This window comes from Marmota monax, unplaced genomic scaffold, assembly GCF_021218885.2.
Source record: "Marmota monax isolate L192 unplaced genomic scaffold, Marmota_monax_Labrador192_F-V1.1 WCK01_AAM20220418_F8-fsc00053, whole genome shotgun sequence".
In the NCBI taxonomy this organism is placed as follows: Eukaryota; Metazoa; Chordata; class Mammalia; order Rodentia; family Sciuridae; genus Marmota; species Marmota monax.
The window spans coordinates 7,109,461-7,125,470 of NW_026693153.1; the positions used below are offsets into that span (position 1 = coordinate 7,109,461).

At 40.4% G+C, this 16,010-nt stretch overlaps 1 protein-coding gene across 3 annotated transcripts in view; it reads right to left on the bottom strand.

The window, feature by feature from the left end:
• LOC124099995 (transmembrane protein 45A) overlaps positions 1 to 16,010 on the bottom strand; it is a 62,433-nt gene that overhangs the window by 37,791 nt on the left and 8,632 nt on the right. Inside the window, exon 1 of one of the 3 annotated variants that reach the window (XR_009227890.1) lies at positions 9,836 to 10,275. The exons of 1 other annotated variant lie outside the window; for it this stretch is intronic. Coding sequence is in view for 1 of the 2 variants with exons in the window: in XM_058582903.1 (XP_058438886.1) it covers positions 9,836 to 9,865 (30 nt within the window). In the remaining variant the exon portion in view is untranslated. Of the gene's footprint in view, positions 1 to 9,835; positions 10,276 to 16,010 lie in introns of those variants that run through there. One more of the 3 variants, XM_058582903.1, reaches the window with a different exon arrangement.

The window sequence follows — 16,010 nt, forward strand, 5'->3', positions numbered from 1 at the left end:
GTGTTTATAGCAGTTCAATTCACAATAACTAAGCTATGGAATCAACCTTGGTGCACTTTAACAGATGAATAGATAAAGAATAGGTGGTGTGTATGCACAATGGAATATTACTCAACCATAAAGAATGACTTTATGACATTTGCTGGAAAATCGATGGATTTGGAGACTACTGTACTAAGCGAAATAAGCCAGTTCCAAAAAACCAAAGGTTAACTGTTTTCTCAGATATGCGGATGCTGACACAAAACAAGTGGGATGGGGACAGAGAATAGAAGTTCATTGGATTAGACAAAGGGGAATGAAGGGAATGGAGAGGGGACAGCAATAGGAAAGACAGTGGAATGAATCTGACTTAACTTTCCGATGCACATATATAAATACACCACAGTGAAACTCCACATCTAGTACAACCACAAGACTGGATCCTAATTAGAATAAGATATACTCCATATTTGTATAAATATGTCAAAATATACTCTACTGTCTTGTATAACTAAAAAGAACACATAGAAAACTACAAATTTAATTTTATAAAGTACTGAAAACAAGTTAAAATTGCATGCATAGGCATTTAATCAATAGTAAGAGGAATAGCAATGGAACTTAAATATGATAGAATTTATCAATAATAAATAAACATTTCTAATACAAATAGTGCAGAAAACTTTCTCAAAGCAAAGATCATAGCAATCATTTTAATTTACACAAAATCAGTCTCAGTTCTGTATACAATCTATATATCTGTGAATTCAGACACTGTGGATGAAATGCCAATTGGCAAACCACAAATATAAAACAATGTGGGAAAAAAAGAAATTTCTTGGTTACACCTTTACATGATTTTTCTTTGTTTTTTTTCCTTGTCAGTCTACAAATTTCCAAAACTTTCCACTCTATTTCTAAGTTGTCTGGTAATTTTCACTAAAAACAGCCAGTAATATACATCATAGTCAGAATGCTTGGCTGTTCACAGATTTCTTACACTGGATAAGCCAATTCATCATACTTAAATTCAGCCTTCCATAAAGCTCCAGGGCATCACAGTACAGCCACGTTTTTTGATATGGTGCAACAAGTGTGGCCTATATTCTAATTTCTAACAGAAACCATCTTATGAGTCCTCACCAGAATTGCCTTTAATATTCCACTTACAGCATAGGCTTATTTCTAGGCTGCTCCTTCAAAGTCTTCCAACTTCTACCCATTACCTAGTTCCAAAGCTGATTTCACATTTTTAGATATAGGTATAGCAACAGTCCCACTCCTTAGTACCGTTTCTCTGTATAAGTCAGTTTTCCATTGCTATGGAAAAATACCTGAGACGGTTTAATATATATTTTTTTAAAAAGATGGTTTTTAGCACACAATTTTGGAGGCTGAAAGTTCAAGATCTGGTATCCCTATTTGTTCATCCTCAGCTAAAGACTGCATAAGAAATAGCATCATGGTGGGAGTGTGTGCAATAGGGAGAAATAACATAAGGAGACAGGAAGCTGGAGAGTGGGGAGGGGCAGTCTTATAATAGCCCTCTGAGAAACTAATTGGGATCCAATGAAAACTATGTTAATATACTTCAAGGGCAGCATCCCTAATGATCTAAGGACCTTGTACCAGGCTTCAATTCTCAAAGCTCCACTATCTTCCAATATTTCCACTCAGAAGACCAAGCTTCTAACACATAAATGCCTAGGGACAAACTACATCCAAATCATAGCAACACCTAACCTACAGCACATCACAGGTTAGTAACATAATACTCTACAGAGGATCAGCTGTTCACCTCTTGATCTCCTGGCAAACTGGGCACTGTGGCTCACTGTCGCTGCCCAGCATGGTGAGAGAATGTCATGCTGCATATTGCTAACTGTGAAAAACATAAAGATTCAAAGTCTGAAGTGCAGTTTCTACTGATTGCATATCACGTTAGCAACACAATAAAGTAAAAAAAAAAAATCACAAGTCATATTGTCCCATGTTGAGGAGTGTGTATGCAGGTCCCGCTCCCCTGCTTTTCTCAGGAAAGACTTGACTGTTTCAAAAACTACCTGGGGAAAAGAGAAGTGGATAGGAAGAAAGACAAAACAATATTGGTGGTGAGCTGGTAACTGTTGTTGAAATTGGATAACAGATACATCATTATTTCTCTATTTTTATCTCTACTTAAAATTGTCCTTGGAAAAGCTGGGAAGGATAAAAAGAGATGGAAGAGCCAAGTAGCAGAGATTTGGTCTTTCTGCATGGGGTCTGATGACAGAAAATCATTTCAGACTAAGGCTGGCCTGAGAAATCAAAGGCTATGACCCCAACACTCACACGGGAGTGGCTACAGCTGAAAGGCTTGGTCTTGGAGGTGACTCATCCCTTGGCCTTGAACTCTCAGTCTGCTTTAGATGGTACTCCCTCTGCCTCCACAGCACCTGCATATCCCTTTGCTGAAGTATTTCCTCACATTCCATGTTGAGATGACCTCTTTAACTCCCAGTCTCTTATCACTAGCCAGGAGCTCCTTACTCATCCAGCACCAAGCCTGCAGTCCAAAATGTTTGATGAATGAACTGAACAAAGCTGAGTTGTACTAGCTAAAGCCTTGTATGCAGAAGCAAGAATGGGATTAACCAGTATCTCTGAAACTTATAAGAAAATGCTTTCTAGCCCTTATTTTCTTCTCTTACTCGTTAAAGCCTGAAACTAATTGCTCTGTTTTTAATTTCCCCTTCCTTATCCTCTGAGTCCAAATATTCTCCATCATATTCAAACACCTGAGGTCATAAAGTGAGAAATGTGGCAACACTGGCAATCACTACCACAGAGTTTTATAAAATGAATCTTCAAAATCCCTACTCTGGGTGGAAGAGAAAATGCCATATAAAAATAGGAGCTTAATTTTCAGTGCTTTCATTTCAATCTCCTATGAAGAAAATCTCTGACCCTTAGGATCTGTTATGACAGTCATTCTTTTAACATGGGTAACATAGAACTTTAATGTGAACATTCATTCAAATGAATGAGGTGGAATAGTCAAATTGGAGCTTTCTTTGGATTAAAGTAGAGAGTTTCAGGGTCTAATTAGGGGAGAAAGTAGGAAGCAAGAAAACTTTAATTTACCAGATCCCTTGTTTTCTAGTACTGTAGTCAGAGAATTTTCCATGGAGCATGGCAGGTTATAATATTCTCTACTTTTTGTTTGTTTGTTTGTTTGAACTTTAAGGTGATTGGTATTTAGGTATCTCTCAAAGTGAATATTCATACAAATAGGACATTTCTTTGAATTTCTTGTAGTACTCTGCCTGATTTGCAGGGGAAAACTTATTTATTTTAAATCAGAATACCATTTGGCCCAGCTATCCTACTCCTCAGTTTATACCCAAAGGACTTAAAAATAGCATACTATGGTGACACAGCCACATCAATGTTTACAGCAATTCAATTCACAGTAGCTAAACTATGGAACTAATCTAGATGCCCTTCAATAGATGAATGGATAAAGAAACTGTGGTATATATGCATAATGGAATATTACTCAGCAATAAAAGAGAATAAAATCATGGCATTTGCAGATAAATGGACAGAGCTAGAGAATATCATGCTAAGCGAAGTAAGCCAATCCCAAAAAAACAAAGGCTGAATGTTTTCTCTGATATGTGGATGCTGGTCCATAATGCGGGGAGCATGGGAGGAATGGAGGAACTTTGGATAGGGCAAAGGGGAGGGAGGTGAAGGGAGGGGGCATGGTGGTAGGAAAGATGGTGGAATGAGATGGACATCATTACCTAAGTACATGTATGAAGAAACAAATGGTGTGACTCTACTCTGTGTACTACCAGAGAAATGAAAAATTGTACTCTATATGTGTACTATGAATTGAAACGCATTCTGCTGTCATGTATAACAAATTAGAATAAATAAATAAATTTTTTTTAAAAACCCCAAATCCTAGCATATCCTATTTATAAATTCAATAAATAAAAAAAAAATTAGCTAAATGCCAGCTTTGCATATGAAACTAACCTACAGAGGTAGAGAGAAACTGGAAAGGGAGAAAGAGAAAAACACCTAAACTTCAATCACCTTAAAGTTCAAGTTCAGACAAGAAAAAGTGGAATTCCATGTTCCCAGAAAACTGCTCTTCTGCCAGCAAGGCACTGTTAAGAAAGGAAGTCACATGATCTAAATGGTGTTCAAGTAAGATTAACTTGGCAGCCAGGCACAGATATATGACAGGGAGAAAGGGGCTGCAGGCAAGGAAACCAGTTAGAAGACAATCACAGACGCTCATTACCTAGATGATGAGTCTGAGTCAGAGCAGGCGGTGAGAACAGGGAATAGAGGGGCAACAGTGCATCTTACTGGAAGGAAGAACAGACACGCCCTAGGGACCCGCTTGGTCAAGACTATGGTTGATGATGACTCTGAGATGGAAACAAGACAGGGCAAAGGGCACTCCAGGGCCAAGTACCAGCCACATCCCTGCACCCTCAGGTGCCTGTCTTCTCACCAGAGCACAAGCCCTGAGCAGTCAGGGGCGCTCCTTGGCTCTAGCACTCCACGGGTTTTCACACTGCTGACCACAGGCCTGGTGTTAGATGGACTCAATGAGTATTCCCAGCAGGCTCTTTCCTCTGCCTGAAATGTTCTGTACCCACTGTCATCTAGAAAGTCCACAAAGGAAGAGCTCCGTCAAGGTCCAGCACCAGTCCCTTCCTCAGAGAGGACTTCCTCAGCCACGTGGTCTAAATTACATACTCCTATTTTTTTCTCCATAGAAACTTATCTTCACAGTATGTATTATAATGTTTATTTTTCTAATTACAATTTGTACTTTTTATTTATTTTTAAATTTTCTTCTGATTTTGTTTTTCTACCTACCCCTACTAGGCCATAAGCTCCAAAAGTCTGTGAATTCCTAGCAGCCAGCACTATGCTGTTCAATAGAAATAAAATTCAAATTATACAAGTAATCTTAAATTTTCAGTAGCCACTTCTATAAAAGTGAGAAGAAACTGGTGAAATCTAGCTTTATAATGTATTCTATTTCATCAAATTTTGTCAATTGAGCATGCAATGAATAGAAAAAAAATTACTAAGAAAAATTTCATTCCTGCTCACAACCCAGTATTAACTCAGTATTTCCAAACTGCTGAGGAAAATAAGAACACAGACTAGAAATTTAAAATCAAAGCTTTGTCATTCATAAGAATATCACTGCAGGAAGAAGAGCTCACCTGAAGACCACCTCAGAAAACAATCAAAGGTTGTGTTTCTATTGGAAAAACCTCCACAGACTCAAGAAGTCTCTGGCCTCCTGCCCTTGGAAGGCAAGCCCTGGAAACAATGGTGGTTTGGGGACAAGACAAAGTGTTAACTACATGACTTCTGTGTGTGTTTCACACTGATAGCACATCTCAGTTGGGACCTGCCACACTTCAAGTGTTCCATGGCCACATATGGCTGGTGTCCACCATACTGGACAATGTAGATCTTGTGGGATGCCTGACATATATTACTTAGCTAATAAAGAGTTGGATGAAAAATGGAGAATAGGAAAAGAAGGTGACAAAGAATGAGAAAAGAAAGACAACAGAAAGCAAAAGAAGATAACATCTGTTGACTAAATACTGTGTTAGATTATTTCATATATCAATAAGTTATATCATTTAATCTTCACATCACCTCTGATGAGGTAGGTATTATTAGAAAATTTTTGTCAATAGACACTGATTTGTAATATAATTTGCCCCAAATCTCACTGTAGTCTGAGGGAAGAAGCAGGATTCAGAACACAATCTCCTCCTACTTCCTGCGCTCACAGCAGCCTCCGCTGCAAGTCTAGTCAAAACAACTGCAAATCTAGGTCTCTATTTCCTTCAGATGACACATTCCAGGGCTCCTATAAGATACTGTTATGCATCCCACAGATGTACTTCTTCAAAAAGGATGGTCTGATCACAGCAGGATAATGGGGGGAGGGGCAGTATCCCTGACCTCCTGGAGGGACCCTACTCTCATTTTCTGTTGCCCCATTGATAGAACCAAATTAAATAGTGGCACTGAACATTACCCAAACACGCCAAGCTCTCTAGCATGCCTCCCTGGCTCTGTTCTGTTCCACACGGCCTGCAGCCCTTCCCTCCTTCACCCAATTAACACACATCCAACATAACTCAGTTACAAAGGAGGAGGAGGAGGAAGAAGAAGAAGAGGAAGAGGAAGAGGAAGAAGAGAAGGAGGAAAAAGAGGGGTTAGAAGAAAAACAAATCTCAGTCAAGGGGTCATTCCATCTCAGACAGAGAACCTCCTCAAATCTACACTTCAAGTATGAGAGTTTCCCTTTTTCTGTGATCCCAAGGAACTGTTATGGAATTGCTCATGAATTCTGTCATTGTTTACATTTAGGGTCTGTCTCACTGCACTTTGAGTTCCTGGAAAGAAGGGACTAAGCCTTTTATCTTTACATTCCCAGTACCAGCATTTCTTAAATGGAGTTCACAAATAAGGAAATGAATGAATGAACAGACTGATGAGCATCTCACATCTCTAAATAAATTCAGAAAAACCAGGTACCATGCCGTCCACTAAAAGCACTGAAAGAAAGTCAAAGTGTACTTTTGTAATATAGGCATCCCCCTCGGGCCACTTGTCCAGATGGGGGTCACAACCTCAGAAAGCATCATCAGAATACCCCATGATACCTCTAACTATTTTATTTTAAAAAAAGTACATGTTCTAAGCTATGAAATGAATGTAGCAAATTTGGGAGGTTTGGAATATGTGGAAATAATGCGAAACACATCAGAAGTTTGTAGGGTAGAAAAAAGTAATGACAAATATTACAATGTGGCCCTAGAATCAAGAGGGCTGGTTATGCTGGAGTAAAGAGGACAGAAGATATGAAGTGCTAGTATCATTTTGCTCCTTGTCCCCAGGATAGTTGGTAACAGTACCAAGAAGTAGGCACGACCACAAGAACTTAGTTTACCCTTGCTCACAGCATGATGGACATAAATATTCACCCACTAGGATCATATTGAGAGATGTTTATGCATAGACCTATTAGTTCACTAAGACTGTGGCCTGTGCAAGCCTTCAGACAGGTTTTTGTTTGTGGATTCATGTATCCAAAAGCCCTGGCAATAGCTAGACAAGGGTTGGGGGGTACCACCACCCCCAACATTAAGTTTCTGCTACTGTTTGATTTTGTCTTCTCAAGCATAGATCTGAACTTGGTGTTGGACAAAGCTGGGTAGATGCATCGCTACAGAACCATATACTGCCTGAGAATGGCTTAGGAAAGAGTGACTTCCACAGATATCCTCCTGAACCCAAAACAACAAACAAACATTTACACACAAATACCTCTCATCACATTACTGAGTGGATCTGAAAAATAATTTGCAATCACAGTATATGGGTTCACAACTGTACCAGGTACAAGAAAAGTACGAGAATGGAATACAGCAAGTAGGCTCTGGCCACCTCAAACAGCTGGCACAGAGAAATATGGGGTGGGCAGCTTCGGTAACTGTGTACGTGCTGAAGCTGACTTGGCACTTCCACTGTCCCAGCCCGAGAGGCTGCCTCTGAGATCCAGATAAGACCTGCCCAGGCAGGGGCAGACACAGAAATTGAGTAACTAAAGCTCATGGGCAGCACATCCTGCCTCAATCAGAGATGCAGACTTCACCTGGACTCCTTGCAATCACATTGCCGGGGGGAGCGCACACATGGCAGAAAGAATTTAAACTCCACTAAATCCCAAATTAGAAAGCAGCTGTGGCAGAGCCAAACTTTGCCCTCAGTTACTAAAGTGGTTCTTTAAGGTATTAAAAATGACTAGAAACCAGGTCTCTCCCTTCATGAAGCTAATGAAACGTTTACCCACTCACATTCTACATGAGACCAAGGAAAACTAGGGTGTCACCTTGATGTAGCCCCCCTAGTACTGCAGAGGTTGCTTTCTCCTAGCCAGGCAGGGACACCATGATGTCTGACTTCCTTGTGTCCCCTATCTCCCCACCACCTGTATTGAAACAGGGAAAGTGAGACACATTTGGGTGATAACACTCTGTGGGACGTGTGGGGTGGGTGAGGCAGTTATGTGAAAGTTGGCACTGCAGGTAGATAGACACCCAGTGCATAATGCTACATAGATAACAAAGTAGAAGGTTTGCTTTTCATAACCTGGTATGGGCAGCAAAGAAGGGACCCTACCAACTTATCCTTCCTCTGGCATCTCCTACCACCTTAACACAGCCCTAAAGGAATACCTACAGTCTGTATTTGGAGCTTCTAAACAATAATTGTTTTCACTGGCCAAAAATGGTGAGGCCTGATTAAACAAGAGGGATGAGAAGGAAGCAACAGGCCTGCTGGATGGCAATAACAAGATGGCACCGTCTGCAAATATTTCCAGACCACTGCAGGGGAGCTCTCCTGTTGCCCCAACAAAAGCCAGCTGTGTCTAAGCCAGCTGAGTCACCCATGGGCCTCAGCCCTGGGAACAGCCTTCCTAAAATACATGCCAAATTCCACAATCACTTTAAAAATGTAGGTCAGCCCTTGCATTCCTACCAGGATAAACATAGCCCAGAAGGACAGGGCCAAGCTGAGGAAACTTCCTCACTTGTCTTGATTTCTTTCTTCTTTTTCTCCATCATTGCATTCACTCTCTTGTTTTCCTCCCAAAGCCTTCTATTTTTTCTTAATTTAAAGACTTCTATTTGTCATACTCTGGGCCTGCCTGTACCAAGACAAATGCTAAAACACAATTATTCTTGGGGCCTCATCAGGAGATGAGAACAAGCCCCACCTGTTACCATGCTCACACCTGAGGGCCTCTTCCTTGCAAGGTCTGTTGTTACTCCAGTTCTAAGGTTATATTCAGAGATTTGCTCGTAGCACCTCTCTCGGGACCAGGGTTTGGCTACATCTCTGTCACCAGACAGAATGCCAAACAGTCACAGTCCCTAAACCCAACAGACACTGGAGAAGAATTCATCCGTGAGAGCACCCCATCTGTCATACTCAAAAAGAATTTAAAAGTGCTTGCAAAGTTAAATTGAGGCGGCAACATAAAATAAAGATGAATGAGAAACTAAGGATCCTGGGTCTCCCAGAATGAGGACAGAGGAAAATTGGCAGCAATTTCACCTTGCCCCACCTCATTCTGTCCCTTCTTTACTGGTCATACATGATCCTCTCTCTCTCTCTTGAAAAAAGCCACCAAAGACCACCCCCACCCCATTGCTAGATTCAGTGGCCAATTCTGCCCTCATCTTACTTGAGCCACTGGCAGAATTCCACAGTGCTCCCCACAGCCTCCTCTCTGAAAAATATTCTTCCCTTGTTTTTTTTCCCATTCATTGTACCCTCCTTTGTTTCCAGTGTCTCCTAAATTCCAAGCTCTTATGATTGGGAGTCCTGGGGACCTGTTTTTAAAACTCTTTTCTATCTACCCTCAGCTCTGGGGGATCTCATCCTGTTCACAGCTTGGAATGCTGTGCCACATGCCTGTGTTTCCCAAATATTTATCTTTAGTACCAGCTTCTCCTCAAACTATAGAGTCCTGCAATCAACTGTATATTCAACTTCTCCACCCAGATGTCTACTACACCTCTCAAACTGTCCAAAACAGACTGTCCAAAACAGAGCTCCCAGCTAATATTAGCCTTTGTTTCTTAGTTAATGCTGAAAATATTCTGTAATATAGAAACTATAGTTTGAAAATTGACACCATACGTTCAGTTTTACAAAAACACACACGCCCACACATGCACACACATCTGTGTGCGTGCCAAAAGCAACTAGTAAGAAAACACAGTGTCGTACTAAAACTTACCTTACTTTGACCTTTGCCTAAGTCCTCCATGGTTCCTGAGTGGATGTGTTGCTCAAAGGCTCCCAATCCTACCAGGTGCAGCTCAGTGTTCAAGAAAAGACTATTTCACCAGCACCAGTCTTGCAACAACACAAAAAAGAAATTGCTTTTCTTCCTCCTACTCATATGTTTCTCCTTGGGTGCTGTACTCACTGCCAGTGACCTCCATCTCCACCCAACCTACAGAAACTTGGCCCATAGCACCTTGCAATTAATGTCGTCAGACACACAAGTATGACTGTCAACCCACCAGTCAGGCTCCCAGCTCACCAGAAGACACTAAGGAATCTCCATCAGCAGGGTTTCTCCCATAACTGTAACCATTCTCATTTACTTCCACTCTCACTATGTCTACTTCCTGATTAATCAATTCCATAAAGCCATTCAGCCATCCAACTTCAATGGTCAGGATGTAAGTATAAGGCTCCCACAAGGAATAGCTCCTCCCTCCCCCATGACTTTGCTTCTCTTATCTGGACAAGCCTACCAAGCCAACCAGCTTACATTCATTCCAACACATGGGGAGTAGATAATACCCCAGATGGTACCCCTGACCTGAGCTGCACATGTGAAGACTGAGAAATCTCAGGAATAAATAGTCATAGAATTGCTGTTCCTTTCAGCATTTTGACATACCAGCAAATAAGAAATGAGACCATAAGAAATTAAGGTGAGTGTGGACTGAAACTAATAAATGTGAAGTTGTGAGGTTATGCTGTCATGTTACCAAATAACAAACAAACAAACAAAAACCCCTGAATATATTTAGAAAATGTAAACCCAAATGGGAAGCCAGTGGAGAAACTCATTTAAACCAGAGACTTTCCTATAAGGACGCCAAATAAGAATTGCTTTCTCCAAACACCAGGGTCATTCATGGTCTGTTTTATAACAGTAAGATACTCAATTAATGTAAGTTAACCTGCTCATCAATTCTCCACTTGGACATAGATCACCAGAAAAAAATATCCATTCATCCTTATTCTGGTTTTTAGTCACCCTAGTTTAGAATTGTCCTTTGTGAATTGCTTCTCAAGTCTCACTCCCCAAAATAAAAAAATATTAGTTTATACGTTCAAATATACCCTGAACCTTGGAGGAAAAATACAAAAGGCTGAACTTCAGTTTGGGGACAATAAAGGGGAGAATATTTGCAGGTGTCATTTGTTAACCTAGATACATAAAAGTAAGTGATGATGTTCCAAATAGCAAGGAAAGATAACACACTTCAAGTCCGTGACTTTTCCTGAAAATGTACTCTTTTAGGCCTAACCAAGTTCTTCATTAGTGAGTGATATTCCATCCCAAAATCTGGCAGTATACCTCATGATTCAGCACCATCTGTGATTGATAAAGCACTAAAAAAATAATCAGAGACTTAACTAGGCTCAGTGTGAGACAATGCTTGCTCTCTGAGAGCAAGAGTAGGTACCTCAACCTTTTGTTTTCCAAAGGATTAATATCATGCCCAGGTCAGGATACCTCAAAATCAAAATATCCCTTCAGTTGACCTCTTTCTATTAGTAACTTTCATAAACTGCCTCTTTCTAAACTTTATGGGAAAAAAAATGGGGATTCTCTTAATTTCAGGAAAACTAAAGAAGAATTTCCTAGGGTGGTATACAAATTCTATTTCCAAGGCAAATATAAGATCTACAGTAATGAGGAAAGGAAATAATCCATCAATATCTCTTCAGAATCTTGTGCAATTTCTATGTTATTAAGGACCTGTTGACAGAAGAGTGATCACATGTTTGGAGGGGAAATGGTACAGAAAAGAAACAAAAGTGGGCAGGGGGAAAACGAAACTAGGACTGAGGTAAAGCAAAATGCTCTTGATTTTGCCTTCACTCACTGATTTCACATTGTCAGTCTCTCTCCTAAAAAAAAAAAAAAAAACACAACTCCCATCCTCCCACCTGAGAACCAGTTAGAATGTAGCAATTTTTCAGAACAGAGAAGCAATTTAATTTACTCACCCCACCCTCTTACTCATTACCACCACAAAACATAAATAAATATAAAGACAAAGTTAAATACTCACCACAATTAACATAAAGTAGATTATATCAAGTTAGTACATTCCTTTCCACAAAGCATGAGCTGTCCTCTCTTGAATCTTCCTTACAGAGTTAATTTCTGCAGATATGTCTAGTAGTACAGACAGCAGACCTAAGTTTATCAGATAGACACAGAGAGCCTGTACCTTCTAGTCTCTCCTATATCTATGTCTTTCCCATTGGGAAACACAGAGAATAGAATCTTTTTTGATCTTTGCTGACTTGAAAAAAAAATAAAGTAATAAACTTACTCTGTCTACTGTCTAGTGTTGGTGTTGTCATTATTAAATACTGTAATGGAATCATTCTGACCATGAAGACCATCATGGTGACAAGGAGAATACTGACTACCATCCAGCATACATCCCTACATCCCAGTTTGAGTTATCCATTCCATAGTAGTTATCATTTGCAATGGAAGTAATGTGTTCCAAGACTACCAATGGAAAGCACCCTCTTCTAGATGAAAAAGTGACTTTTAAGATATCCTTCCTTTAAAAGACAAATGGAATTCCAATTTTCTCAGAGACTATTCCTTTTAGTCCCAACCCCATCTCCCAAAGAAAATAAAATTTTAATTACATAATGATAGTGATATCTTGTCATCATCTTCAAGAAGAAACTCCTTGGGTTAAACATTTTTGAAAACTAATTATTTTTGCTTTGCCAAAAGATTGATAAATTGTATGAAGAAAAGCCACATTGTCTGTACAAGTCGAGTGGGAAAGAATGTTGTACTTAGCCCCAGCCAATCTGAAGAAAACTTGTTTGTTCTGGGTATAAAGTGTCTAACTAAAAGTATTCAGAAGACATAGTGTCAGACTGGATCTCAGAATTGTGGAGGAGTGAATCAAAGAAATAGTCTTGTCAATCAAATTAAAAATTGCCCAAATCTCAGAGGGATAATAGATAGCAAGGTCCAAAATGTGGACATCAGCTATGAACCTCCAAAGCAGTCAGTTCGTAGGTGATCCTGGCACATTCTTCTGACCCAGTCACCAGCCTCTGATAATGAACAAGCCCTGATTATTCACCCTGGACACAGTCTTCCTGAGACTTTGCTTACTTCACTTTCTGTATGTTCTCTATTCGTTCTCAAAGTCTTCTGGTTCTGGATCTTGGCCTCACCAGTCCTATTAATACTATCAGAGACCTTGCCTCCCTGGCTTGGCCCTTACTGCCCTCTAAGACTCTTAATTTTGAGTCATGATTGGCCTCAGTAAATAAATCACACTTCACCCACCACTTTCACTACCCCTTACCCTGAACTTCATTGAGATCCATGATGGACTTAGGCAATATCTTAGCTTGGGTTCACCTTGCTCTAATCCAATGGGAATGTATCAAACATGGGAAAACATATTTTTTTATGATAATAATAGATACAAAAGGGGAACTGGTGTCTCAGAAGCCAAGGTAAATATCAACACAGACCATGGTTTGGCCTTCTCGGACTTGTTATGTACAAGATGTTAAAACTGAAGGCACAAACTTTTTGACTTGTTAATGGTACAAAAATGTGCATGGAAGAACACCATCAGGACAGGCAGGGACAGTGTATTTCCAATTTAAACACAAACACTTGACTATTTTGAGGTGCCAGACATTGTGGAATTTACCTTGTTGGGTACTGAATCTTTTTTATTTCTATAAATATTATAGAGCTCTGTTCTGAAATGAGGTTAATGACTTGGAAACAGTTTGATCCTCTGGTGAGCTTCTTTTTTATGATTTGTTAGGCACATTTGGAGCAGTGCTCAGTCTAGTGCTGTTTCCCATTACTAAGGCAAGAACTTTCTGACTGTTCTACCCAATATCCCATGAATTATGGGTTTTCCAGTCTGGCTAGAAGGAAAAAGCAATATTCCCAGTCCTGTGAACACTGGGCTTTGTACTCTTCTCCCAATATCTTTATCCATTTTATGTTGCTATAACTGAATATTTGAGACTAGGTAATTTATAAAGAAAAGAAATATATTTCTCACAGTTTAGAGGCTGAGAAGTCCAAGGGCATAGCTCCAGCATCTGCTCAAGAAGCCAAGGGCCTTCTTGCTGCATCATTAACATAGCAGAGGGCATCACATGGAAAGACAGTGCTGGCAGGCTAGCTCAGATCTCTCTTACTCTAATGCTTTTATTTAGGCCCTACCCTCAGGACCTCATCTAATCCTACTTAATTCCCAAATGTTTCACCTCCAAATGTCATTAACATATAAAATTGGGATTAACTTTCTAACACATGAACTTTGGGGAGACAAACTCAAATCACTACAGCACACACACACACCATCCCACCACACCCTGATGCCAGTCTCTCAGCTTCCAGTAGTTTCCTCATATGCATGTGCTGATCACTACAATGCTGAATCCTCACGGGACGGCTCTACAGGCCCCTTTAGGCAGAGTATGTCAGAGAAGCAATAGGTTACACTACAGAGTTGATCAAATCTTTTCTGAGACTTGGTTTTAGGCATCTTGCTCCTTCTGAAACTAGTGAGAAAGTTCTCACTGTTGGAAAGACAATGATGGAAGCACCTGTCCATGCTTGGCCTAGTAGAAGAAAGGACATATTGTGTTTTCTGTGTGAACCTAATTTTATCAAAAGCCTAATTCCACTTTATTAGCACCAAGGAAGGCTAGTGGGAAAAGGAAATTGGTGGGTATATGGACAGGTCCAGCTGGCTGAGGACCTTTGGGGCCATGGTAAATGTCTGGTTTTATTTTAACTTCCAGGGGAAGCCACTGGACAGGCTGAGTCCAGGAATGGTGTGATTTTTATTTGTATTTTTAAAAGAATACCTGTCACTGCTTTGTGGTCTTTGGTTTAGAGGAGGCAAGAGTGAAAGAAGGAAGATGCACAAGACAGTACCATTTACACCACAGTGTGTGGGCCAGGGCTATTCTGCAAACTGTTTACTACCATCTACGATGAGTGCCGAAATTGAGAGGAAATGTTCAGAAAATTTTGAACATTTTAAAGTAATTTGGCATCGAGGAAAAATCTAAGCAGGATTTTTTTTTAAGGCTAAAATAGACTGGAAGGGAAAACCCAAATTGTTCCTTCACCCTTTACTACAGATAGTTTGAGATACAACTGCAGTCATTCAGGCGAAGAGGGTGATGGATGCTAAATGAGAGTGAATCAGGCACATAAATGACTGGGATCACAAAGGGCAGTAAGAAGAATCTAGAACTTCAGGATAAGGAGGCTGGTACACCATGATACCTCTGCCTCTGTTTGTCTATCCTAGACTTGAGTACTTACCAACACTCCAAAGTAGCAACTATCAACACTGTTTCATTCCTAAGGATAACACTACAGATGTCATAAATGTTGAGGTCAGACACTGTAGTGATTCTACCCTGTGTTTAAATTCTGATTTCAGCCCTGCATGACCTCGGATGAGTTGTTAACCTCCTGGTCTTTGGTATATCTCATCCACAAAATGGGAAGACTAGTAGCCATTACCATATAATGAATATGTAAGGGCAAAATGAGAACTCAGAGAAGAGGCCAACACCTAATAAAGTCACTCAGCCATTTTTTGTTCACACATCTTTCTGTGAAGAAAGGGCTTTGCAGCAAACATGCTCACATCGTGGCTGACTTCTGGGGACTACACTGCAGTTAGCAAAGCCCCATTGCATACATCACCTCATTAATCCTCCCAAAGTGATACTCAGAAGTAAGGAGAGACAGGCCCAACATCCTGAGAAGGAAAAATGAGGCTTAATGTTTCCAGGGAGTTTCCTAAACTCGCCCCAGGTGGATGAGGTATTGATGCATTCCTCTGCTCCCCTATTGGAGACAGCCCTTCCCAAAAGTCATGGAGGCAGGAAGGAGAAAACAAAGTCATCCTGCTCTTTAGTGGTTCATCCTCATGCCAAGTAGACACAGAGTAGCAGGACAATAACACTGGGGATGGACACACAGGGGTCCCTTCTCCCTGAGAGCTGCTTCCAAGTAAGATAACTCCATAACCTCTAACCCCAACTCCCCTCATTCTTCCTCCATATCATTTACCCTCATCACCCTGTCTGAACTCTGGCCTTTGTTGCCAAGGGTTAGCTATAAT